Source organism: Malaclemys terrapin, chromosome 7, assembly GCF_027887155.1.
Source record: "Malaclemys terrapin pileata isolate rMalTer1 chromosome 7, rMalTer1.hap1, whole genome shotgun sequence".
Taxonomy (NCBI): Eukaryota; Metazoa; Chordata; order Testudines; family Emydidae; genus Malaclemys; species Malaclemys terrapin.
The window spans coordinates 41,569,229-41,581,433 of record NC_071511.1 but is presented as its reverse complement, the minus strand read 5'-3'; the positions used below and the strand labels follow the sequence as shown (position 1 = coordinate 41,581,433).

Sequence of the window (12,205 nt, the reverse complement as noted above, 5' to 3'; positions counted from 1 at the left end):
CCTTATCAATACTCAAAAAACATCCTTTATCACGTGTACACTACCATTACTCCTAATATTTGGCCACATAAAAGAAACAGACATAAAACAGTTAAACTTTTTAACCCACAAGCTACAAGGAGAAAAAAAAAAAAAAAAGGAAGTAGTATAAATTCTCTGGGATCAATGCCCAGAATTTCTGTTACAAAGGAAACTGTTACCAGACTATGCCCAGTGATTAGGTCACACAGAGTTTTGCTTTTTAACCTCTTAAGTAAGTATTTGCCACGCACACCTTGAGACTCCTGGCTGGCTCGCCAATCTGTTGACCTGAATTTGATGGGTTAGTTGTTATGGCTCGCCACTGATTGCATCTGACCAGAAGATTTATAGGTTCTTGTCCAATTCAGACTACAGAGTTCAAGAACTCAGAGTTCTATATCAGGAGAGGACTCTTGGGGTGCTTGGCAAGAACACATACACTGAGGACAATACCAAATTGATAAAACCTTTATTGAGATTGACATAAAAATAAGAAATTCAATGAAACTTATAACTGCAAAACATTAAAAGAATTCCGAAACTCCTGGTGGTAACATTTCTATTATAAATACCTTAACCTAACATACTCACACCCTTTCTTGAGGACCCGGTAATAGGAGGTGGAGGACCAGCCTCACTCCTGGTATGCCCGATTACACGGTGGCGCTGGCTTCCCCAATGGTTAGGAATGTTGAGCAGTTATACTATACTGCACAAGCTGAGCTGGTAGCGTGATAGAATAGCTAGATAGATGAAAAGGGTATAGAGTATAAGAGAACTGGGAAAAAGCACTCAAAGAAACCGAAGCTTCAGGAATTAGAAGAGCCTAGAACTAGAACTTAGAAAAGCTCTCTTACAAGGTATTTTATAGGATCCTGACCTATGTAATTCAGGCCCAACTTACTATACCCAAATTTTATTTCCGTACCCTAAGAAATTTATGGGTACACTTCTCCTATAGGTTAGTGGATTATGACGCTTACTTTCTAAATATATTAATAAGGATTCTCTCACTCCAAAACTGCCAACCTAGGCTCTCTTGATGACCTCCGAGTTGTGGTGTACCCTGCGGTTACCTATCGGAGGTAGATGCCGGATAAACCTGTGATGTGATGTGGATAGTTCCTCCCTTTGGTTCCCCAAAGTTCAGGGACCATTCTTATCTGTGCCAAAGATTGCGAGCTTTTATGCTGACATATTCATAACTGATTATACTTTTTGCTATATAGCAGATCTTACCGGATCTTACAGGCTGGTAGGCTTCTTGCATTTCAGCAAAACTTATTAGGAAACACACGCCTCAACACATCCTAAATTCCCAGGAATTAATACTGATAAAATATAAGAATAAAATGGATTAATTTCAGAAAAAGAAACATTAATTGATACTGCTGGCTGGATTAGTGGGATATAATAGCTAGCAAAATAATCCTATGGGCTACAACTATAACTTTCGTGAAAGTTAATGTTTGACTGAGACTACAAATCACATTTTGTTTTTCCAACTCTGTCACAGACTTTCTGTATGATGATGGGCAAGTCACTTAATTTCTCTATCCCTCAGTTCCCCATCTGCAAAATGAAAATACAATTATTTCCATTTCTTACGGGGGTGATGCAAGAGCAAATTAATATTTCTGGGGTAGTCAGATGCCTCTGTGAGTGCCATAGAAAAAAGCAACAAAGAGTCCTGTGGCGCCTTTTAGACTAACAGATGTATTGGAGCATAAGCTTTCATGGGTGAATATCCACTTCGTCAGACGCATGTGACGTATACACCCACGAAAGCTTATGCTCCAATACATCTGTTAATCTATAATGTGCCACAGGACTCTTAGTCTGGATCTGTAAAAAGCAACAAACACGGCTACCCCTCTGATAGAAAAAGGTTGGCTTGTAATGAAAACCTTAGCTCTTTTCGAATGTATGCATTAAAATACTGTTGATTTACATGATTCTATACTAGTTCTCAAGTAATATAATGTATATTATTACATGGTTATTTTTATACCTGCTATAGGATATCAGTTATATTTTTTTTAGTTATTGTCAGACAGGTGTCTGAATAAATTTCAGACTGGGGGAGTAGGTCTGGGAATTGTTAAAATAATGTGCTTCCAATGACCATAAGGTTCTGTATACCCCAAAAGAACACACACCTGCCTTCTTTTTTACCCTGTCCACTTCTGCAAATTTTATTGTGGAAGAATCCTGAACTGAATAGGAATAAAGAAAAAACAAAGCTTTAAGCATGTGAAGAATCCATTACCAGAAAATGCTGACTTTTCTGCTGTCAAGAAGAGAATGCTCTGCGTCATTGCTAGGCGTTACTTAAATAGCATAGTCCATGATTAAGGTGTTTTTGCTTGCTTAGAACTTGCTTTCTGACTAATTGCAGGGTGTTTCTGATTTTAGGGCATTGGGGGAAGAAGCAGGAGAACAAAACCAGCCCACAGTTCATGTGTCTCTCTCCATATTCCAGGGGGTTTAAGAAGTTTTTACATAGCACTTCACAACAAGGTGGAAAGTGGGGTTAGGTGTAGGCTTGTGGTTTGGACATGGGACTGAAATTCAGGAGATGGAAGTTTTTCTCAGCTCTGCCTCTGTCTTGTTGTTTGACCTTAGGCAAATCATTTATGATTTCATTTTCAAAGGTGTTCGAGCACTTGCGGTTCCCATTGACTTCAGTGGGATTTGTGGACCACAGCATTTCAGAAAATTAGGGTGTTCTAGCTCTCTGTGCTCCAGTTCTCACCCCCCTCCCACCTTCTTTATCTCATAGGCATAGTAAGGGTGAATTTATTCATATTCACAACACTCTCTCAGATCCTCAGAGAGAGAACACTATAGAATTTACAATTATGTTCTCGTGTAATTATTTTTTAATATAATGATCCATAGAAATGTCCTAATGTGTGCTTATTTTGAGGCATATGTTTTGTTTTTGTTTTCTATCTTAATAGAGTACTATTGAAGTAAAAATACTCTTGTTTTTGTTTTGTTTTAGTTGAAGGGGTCAGAACTAGAAATCACACTTGTCAGAGGAGGCTTACATCATCGTGTTGACCCAGCCTGTGCTTATGTCAATCTCAACATCTGTATTAATGGTACAGAGCAAGGTAGGAGATTTTTGTTTTAACTAGACATATTTAATGTTTCAGAGCCATCACCACATAAGATGAATTAAGGAATAATATGATGGATAACAGAACAAAGAGATTATGTGCACAAGGTGGTGCTGACTTCCTTTACATAGTAGTTGTAAATAATATTTGATAAAGGATTATTGAGGAAATCTAACTTTCACTGTTATAACTAAGTCTTTAAATGAGAGATGATACTCAACTGGGTGAAAAAAAATAGTGTGTATAGTGCTTTTTAATTTATGTATATATCACTACATGCACAAACAACAAAGAATCCTTGTGGCACCTTAGAGACTAACAAATTCTAAGGTGTCACAAGGACGACTCCGTTGTTTTTGCTGATACAGACCCACACGGCTACCACTCTGAAACTACATGCACATAATGTTTTACAAAAGGGACAGTGCCCTGCTGAAAGAGTTGACAGCCTAAGTATCCAACCCAAAAATCCTTTTACTACAGTGTGTAGCACATAGTGCTCTGAATATCCAAACGAACTACTCAGAAGTAAGCATTATGCTTGTTGATAAATATATTGCAGGATTGGATGCTAAATTAAAACAAGAATGGGGGTCTAGCAGGTGGCCTGTGCCTGAAAGAGCCAACAGTGTCAGGGAGCAGCAAGCTCTTGCCTAAGGAGAAGCACAACCAGCAGGTGATGGAAACCAGCTAATCCAGTTCAGCAGCAAACATTGACTCTGAATAGATTCCCAGGGGATTTCCCAAATCAGAAGAGAGACAGCCACATTCTTGTAGCTCCATACTTACTAAGGCAGTTTCGACTGTTTGACCTACTGCAGATGTCCATTCAAGCACAGATCCAGCTCCTGGACTGTTGAGACCTGATCTCCCAACACCACAGCCAGATACTCCACTCAGACATGAGGGCATGACAGTTGGCTGGTACCATAGAGAAGGACTGCTCCCTGCAGGTCTAGGAAATCCTGACAGAGAGCAGGAAATATTTAACCAGAAAGACTTCTTCTTCGAGTGATTGTTCACGTCCAGTACACATTAGGTGTGCGCGCGCTGCGTGCACGGACGTCGGAAACTTTTTCCCTTAGCGGCTCCCGTCGGGTCGGCAGGGTCCCGCCAGAGCGGCGCCCTGCTCTAGGGTATATATATCCCTGCAGACCCGACCCCTTCAGTTCCTTCTTACCGTCTGTGGCGGCGTTGGAACAACTCTCTCTCTCGTCTGAGAGTGTCCCTTAACTGTTGAGATAACACTAATGACTATGCTATCAGTTTTAGTTGTTAGTGTTAAGCTTAGTAGTTAACAGTTCCTTAGGAAGTACTCGAAGTTCTTGTTGTAGGTGTTTGGTCAACCCCGGCACCGGCCCTGGGCGGCGGGGTATGCCGCACGCCCAAGGCTTCAAGGCTTGTGCCACGTGCCGTAAGCCTATGTCATTGAGCGACCCCCACGACTCGTGTCTCCGTTGCCTGGGGGAAACTCACCAGAAAGAGTGCTGCAAGATCTGTAAGGCATTTAAGCCCAGGACTAAGAAAGAAAGAGACTTTCGCCTCAAGCAGCTGCTCATGGAGACGGCGTTACAGCCCTCCACTTCGACGGCACCGTCTGCCTCAGTGCGGAGCGCCCCGGCATCGGTTCGGGACCCGGCGCCGGCGGGTCACCCGAAGCCCATGGCACCGACCCAACGGGGGCATTTACGGCACCGGTCGTCTTCGCCGGAAAAATCGAAGGGCCAACCCAAGGCCCGAGGACGCTCCCCACATAAGAGGGCAGCGCCAGCGAAGACCTCGAGTGCGCCTAAGGCCGTTATGGCCCCGGCACAGGCCCCGGTAGTGGCTCCGGCGCCGAAAGGCCCGTCGAGCCCCGGGATAGGCGCGTCGACTGAGGAGGAGGGGCTGGAGGAGCTCTTGGAACAGCCCTCCACTCCGGACACACATGAGGCAGCAAAAGACCTCATTGAATTGTCCGTTGAGGGCCCTCCACAAACTAAGGATGCTCCACCGAGACTGCCATCCAGAGCCAAGCCGGCGATGGTGTGCCCTTCATGGTCGCCATCTCGGCACCATTCACGGCACCGGTCCTGGTCGAGTTCCGCCTTGGTGGACTCCCTGTTGCCCTCCGCGCAGAAAGCGCCACAGCTGTCGGGCCTCAATAAGTGGTCGGCACCGACTCAGCAGCTATACTCGAGTTGGCACCGGGACGCGTCGGCTACACGTTCCCCGAGACCGACCACCCGTAGTCATTCCCGGTCCCGTGGTCACTGGTACCGATCCAGGTCCAGGTCGGCGAGACGCTACTCCAGGTCCTGGTCGCGGAGACACTACTCTCCAAACCCGGACCGGCACCGTTCCACGGCACCGCCGTGGCCTTCAAGATCACCATCTGTGGTGTCGGAGACTGACTCGGGCCGGTACAGCGGGTATGCCCACAGGACACAGGCCAGTAGAGACTACGAAACCTCTGGTCACCCTCAATGGGGCCAGCCAGGCCAATGGCCATTCTGGACACCCTGGGCCTACCACCAGCAAGGCCCCCCATCTAGGGCCTCGAGATCTGGGCCATCAGGGTACCGGTTCCGCTCTCCGCGGTACCGCCCGCCCTCTCACAAGGAGGCAACGATCTCTAGACCGCAGGAGCAGGAAGGAGTGGACTCGGCACCGAGCACGGTACCATCTCAGTCCCATGCCGTGGGACAGGCCCCAGAGGAACAACCAGTCAATGACGGGTTGCAGGAAGGTGAGGATGGGCAAAAGGCCCCGACCTCTTCCTCCTCGCCGGACGAGGCCGTGGTGGGCACAACAGTGTCTGGCCCTCCCCCGATTGATCATCGGGCACACCAGGACCTGCTCCGCCGGGTAGCCCTCAATCTGGGCTTGCAGGCAGAGGAGACCGTAGAGCAGGAGGACCCCATGGTCGACATCCTGATCCCGGAGGGCCCCTCTAGAGTCGCTCTCCCGATTATACGAACAGTCCAGTCTAACTATAAGTCGGTATGGCAAACGCCGGCCTCCAGTGCACCAACTGCAAGGGGCGTGGAGAGGAAATACTTCGCCCCATCTAGAGGGTTTGACTTCCTCTTTTTGCACCCGTCTCCTTGTTCGCTGATAGTCTTTGCGATCAACGAACGGGAGCGTCATGGCCAGCAAGCCCCTGCGCCCAAGGGCAAGGAGGCGAAACGCTTAGACTTATTCGGGAGGAAGGTCTACTCGTCTGGGAGCCTCCAGCTCAGGATCGCTAATCAGCAGGCGATTCTAAATAGACACAACTTTAATTCTTGGGCATCAGTCTCCAAGTTCAAAGAATCCTTACCTCCGGACGCACATCCAGAGTTCACGGCCCTAGTGGACGAAGGGATGGCGGTGGCCAAAACTTCGCTGCAGGCCTCCCTTGACTCAGCTGACGCAGCGGCTAGGACAATCGCGTCGGGGTAGTGATGAGGCGCTCAGTATGGTTACAGGCTTCAGGCCTTCCGCCAGAGGTGCAGACCACCCTGCAGGACCTTCCGTTTGAAAGGTCAGGCTTGTTTTCAGACCAAACGGACGCCAGGCTACATAGCCTCAAGGACTCATGAGCGACCCTAAAGTCGTTAGGAATGCATACCCCGGTGACACAGCAGAAGCCCTTTAAGCCTCACCCTCCACAGAGGCAGTATCACCCTCGCCATCGGCATGAACCGTACCGCCGTCGTGGCAGGGATAACAGGCGGAGACGTAACAATACGCCTAACGAAGGCCAAGGTCATGGCCAGGGCAAGCCGCAGCCAGGGAATAAACCAGGCTTTTGAAGTTATGCTCGAGGCCAGCGTACCGCATCCCATTCCGGATCCACCTCTGGGGTTCAAGGACCGCCTGTCCCATTTCTACTGTGCATGGTCACGCATAACATCAGACCGCTGGGTCCTGCTCACAGTGAAGGCGGGCTATACCCTCCAGTTCTCCTCGCCCCCTCCCTTCCATCCCCCTTCCCCGTCCCTCTTCAGGGACCCCTCTCACGAGCAACTTCTCATGCAGGAAGTGCAGACCCTCCTCACAGTGGGAGCAGTGGAAGAGGTCCCACCAGACCTAAGGGGAAAAGGATTTTACTCCAGGTATTTCCTGATTCCCAAGGCAAAAGGGGGCCTCCGTCCCATTTTGGACCTGCGCGGACTAAACAAGTTTCTGTTCAGGACGCGTTTCCGTATGGTCTCCTTGGAACTATTATCCCATCCCTGGATCCGGGGGATTGGTACGCTGCCCTCGATATGAAAGATGCATATTTTCACATCGCCATCAACCCGGCCCACTGGCGGTTCCTGCGCTTCACCATCAACCAGCGCCATTTTCAATTTACGGTCCTGCCCTTCGGCCTAGCATCTGCACCGCGAGTGTTTACGAAATGCATGTCCGTGGTAGCAGCCTTCCTTCGGAAAAGAAGGATGCACGTGTACCCGTACTTGGACGACTGGCTCCTTGCAGGCAGGTCGGAGGCCGAGGTCCGCTCTCACATGACGCTGGCCTTACAGATGTTCAGCAGGTTCGGCCTACTGGTCAACGTGCCCAAGTCCACGTTAACTCCCACACAGAGACTGGACTTCATAGGTGCAGTCCTGGACTCGGTGGCTGCGCGGGCAGGTCTCCCAGAGTTGCGGTTCTTCTGTAACTGTTGTTCTTCGAGATGTGTTGTTCACGTCCATTACACTTCCCACCCTCCTTCCCCTCTGTCAGAGTCACCGGCAAGAAGGATCCGAAGGGGTCGGGTCTGCAGGGATATATATACCTTAGAGCGGGGCGCCGCTCTGGCGGGAGGGGGGGCCCTGCCGACCCGACGGGAGCTGCTAAGGGAAAAAGTTTCCGATGTCCGTGCACGCGGTGCGCGCACAACTAATGTGTAATGGACGTGAACAACACATCTCGAAGAACAACAGTTACAGAAGGTAAGTAACCGTTTTTTCATCTCCGTGTGAGTGGTTTTCAATATGGATAGCCCAACATGGTCTGAATCTGATTCAGACCTCAATACCACAGATCTTTGACTACCTGTTGCACTTAAGAGATTGGTATTTCACTTCTAAGGTCCAACTTGCAGCAATTTCACCTTGACATCCTCTGGTACAGTCATGCTCTGTCTTTTCTCATCCGATAATGACAAAGTTCCTCAAAAGGCTGTTACATACTTACCCATAGATCAGAGAACCTACTTCTGCCAAGAACTTCAACATAGTCATCCTGAGGTTCATAGAGCCTCCTTCTGAACCTCTTTCACAGTATTCCTTATATCAATGTGCTGACTCTGAAGACAGTCTTCCTCATGCTGGTCACTTTGGCCAGGAGTGATTGAGCTTCAGATGCTTGTGACTGAACCCCCTATACAACATTTCAAAGAGACAAAAGGGTACTAAAATCTTACCTGAAATTCATTCCCAAAGTAGTTTCAGACTTCCAGTTAAACCAATCAATCAACCTATCTTTTTCCTGAAACCACACTCTTCACCAGGAGAAAAGAAGTTGCCTGCACTAGTTGTGTCCAGGACTTTGCTTTGTGACATTAATAGGAGCAATCCATTCAGACTGTTGCAGTGTCTATTTCCATCTATAGTGGGCATTCTTAAGGTCAGGCCATCTCATCACAGCAACTTTCAAAATGGATAATGTGATGTATCTCACTGTGTCACCTGTTGATTGGAGTTGGCTTTCACCCGGAACATCCAGGCTCCCTCTAGTGGCATCCTCCGCCTGCTTCAGAAATGTAATAATACAGTATGCGAAATCTGCAAAGCGTTGATGTGGAGTAACCCACTGGACCTTTGACTAACACAGTGCCTTGGATTTAATTGATAGGTCAAACTCTCGGGAGAGCAGGACTACAATTCCTATTTCACTGATGCAGCTGGAACTCCTCATTCCCACTGTCTTGAGGGGATACTCTTTGTGAGTCACCTACGGTGGGATCCACCCTAACACATACTCGAAAGGATGGTTACTTATGCTTAAGGCTGCAATTTAGTCATAGAGGTCGCGGAAGTCACAGAATCAGTGACTTCCAGCAGCCTCCGTGACTTCAACCTGTGGTGGCTGGGAGCTGCAGGGTTTCCCACTGCCTGCTGTGGCAGGGAGTTATGTGGTACCCCCGGCAACTCTGGCGGCCCTTGGAGCTCCAAGCCCCCGCAGGTGGTAGGGATACCCCGCAGCTCCCTGCCATCGCCACTGGTGGGGGTATCCCGCAGCTCCCAGATGTTGGCGGCAGGGGAAATATATGGCAGAATGCAGATAAAGCCATAAGAATGGCCATACTGGGTCAGACCAAAGGTCCATCTAGCCCTGTATCCTGTCTTCCAGCAGTGGCCAGTGCCAGGTGCTTCAGAGGGAATGAACAGAATAGGTAATCATCAAGTAATCCATCTACTGTCACCCATTTCCAGCTCCTGGCAAAACCACAGAGCTGGAGACCTACAATCCTCCCTCAAGGAATTCAGTCACAAATTTAACTCTTTTTTTTTTTTTTTTTTTTTTTTAACTTGCATCATCAGCTGGAAGCATGTCCTCTGGAATAGTGGTCAAAGCATGAAGGGGCATACAAATGTTTTTTATATTTGGCATGAAAATACCTTGCAATGCTGGTGTGATGGGTTGGACCCCACCCTTCCAGAGTGCCACCTGATGTGCTAGGGTCCCACTGAGCCCGTCTGTCCCACTAGCCTGGGTTCCCCTTACTCTGTGCTGCTGTGACAGGCTCTCAAGCTTCCTTCCAGCATACACACAGGTAGGGACACACCCAGCTGTAGAATCACACAGAGTCTGCAGTCAGCTCTGTGTGGGAAGACTCAGTTCAGGGAATTGCCAAGCACGCTGGTGCACACACCCTCTGGAGTGTAAACCCAAAATTATATTGTCTTGCATTGTATAGAGATATATACAGCGTAAGCTCATGAAATTTGCCACTCCCTCAATGTGGAGGAAGATATGCACAGCTTTTTGCCCCTTCCCCCCGGCCCCCAATTATGGATTGCAAAAACTGGGTTTCGAATAAACCCAACGAGTTTATTAACTACAAAAGGTAAATTTTAAGTGATTATAAGGGATAGCAAACAGGACAAAGCAGATTACTGAGCAAATAAAACAAGACATGCAAACTAGGCTTAATACATTAAAGAAATTTGGCTACAGATAGTAAGGTCTCACCCTAAATGTTGTTTGATGCAGGTTGCAGAGTTTCTTGAAGGTAAACTGCACTGCTTGCAGCTTAAATCTCAAGGGATTCCTTTTACAGGCTGACCTTTCTCACCTGGGCTCAGCCCCTGGCCCCCCTCATCTTAGTTCCTTTGTTTCTTCAGGTGTTTTCAGCAACCTTTCTTCCTGGACGGGGAGGCAGTGGAGAAGAGCCAAGATTAACTGACTCCCCAGCCTTAAATAGGATTTGCATATGTCAGGAATTCTTTGTTTCCCATCCTGTGGAAAAATACCAGCATTTTAAGATAGTATCCAGTACCAGGTGACATGATCACATGACCCTGCAGTGTCAAAGCAGCATCCCAAGAAACTTCTCAGGAGGGAGAGAGATTAGTATCTTCAAAGTCCTGTTGCCCTTCCTAAGGGCCCATCCAGGCTGATTGCATATTGTCTGGTGGGCGTTCCCCAAGTACACACACAGTTGTAATTGTTACATAGTCAATATTTCTAACTTCAGATACAGAAATGATACATGCATACAAATTGGTTAATCACATTCAGTAAATCATAACCTTTATAATGATACTTCACCTGACCCATCTTGCATAAAACATATATCTTAGTTATGCCATATTCATATCATAACAATATTTCTATGAAGAATATAGGGTGTAATGTCAGAGACGGTTACAAAAGTGCCATGCGAACAGCTGTGCTCACTTTCAGGTGACATTGTAAATAAGAAGCAGGCAGGATTATCTCCCATAAATATAAACAAACTTGTTTGTTTTAGTGAATGGCTGAACAAGAAGTAGGACTGAATGTACTTGCAGGAGCTGATGTTTTACATTGTTTTGTTTTTGGTTTTGAGTGCATTTATGTAAAAAAAAATTGTACATTTTAGATCTATAGATATATATAAACACACACACACACAGAGCACAGAGAACATGAAACAATGAGTGTTACCATACACACTATAACGAGAGTGATCAGTTAAGGTGAGTTATCAGCAGGAGAGAAAAAAATACTTTTTGTAGTGGTAATCAAAATGGACTATTTCCAGTAGTTGACAAGGTGGTGTGAGAAACCGTAGCGGGGAAAAATAAACATGGGGAAATAGTTTTACTTTGTGTAATGACCCATCCACTCCCAGTCTTTATTCAAGCCTAATTTAATGGTGTCCAATTTGCAAATTAATTCCAGTTCAGCAGTCTCTCGTTGGAGTCTGTTTTTGATGTTTTGTTGTTGTAATATTGCAACTTTTAGGTCTGTAATCGAGTGACCAGGGAGATTGAAGTGTTCTCCAACTGGTTTTTGAATGTTATAATTCTTGACGTCTGATTTGTGTCAATTTATTCTTTTACGTAGAGACTGTCCAGTTTGGCCAATGTACATGGCAGAGGGGCATTGCTGGCACATGATGGCATATATCACATTGGTAGATGTGCAGGTGAACGAGCCTCTGATAGCTTGGCTGATGTGGTTAGGTCCTATGATGGTGTTTCCTGAATAGATATGTGGACAGAATTGGCAACGGGATGTGTTGCAAGGATAGGTTCCTGGGTTAGTATTTTTGTTGTGTGGTATGTGGTTGCTGGTGAGTATTTGCTTCAGGTTTGGGGACTGTCTGTAAGCAAGGACTGGCCTGTTTCCCAAGATCTGTGAGAGTGATGGATCGTCCTTCAGGATAGGTTGTCAATCCTTGATGATGTGTTGGAGAGGTTTTAGTTGGGGGCTGAAGGTGACCGCTAGTTCTGCCAACTCTGTCCACATATCTATTCAGGGGACACCATCATAGGACCTAATCACATCAGCCACACTATCAGAGGCTTGTTCACCAGTTGGTTCACCAGTTGTTCACCTGTAGCCGGCCCTGATTGAAATCAATATATTTTAAAATGTAGAAAAATATCTAAAAT

The 12,205-nt window shown here is 46.8% G+C and overlaps 1 protein-coding gene across 5 annotated transcripts in view; it reads left to right on the top strand.

Annotated features, from left to right (window-relative positions):
* Positions 1–12,205, top strand: part of IARS1 (isoleucyl-tRNA synthetase 1) — a 239,037-nt gene that overhangs the window by 210,865 nt on the left and 15,967 nt on the right. For all 5 annotated transcript variants that reach the window (XM_054035752.1, XM_054035750.1, XM_054035749.1 and 2 more), the window contains one exon: positions 3,029–3,140. In XM_054035752.1, the coding sequence (XP_053891727.1) occupies positions 3,029–3,140 (112 nt within the window). The remainder of the gene's footprint in view (positions 1–3,028; positions 3,141–12,205) is intronic.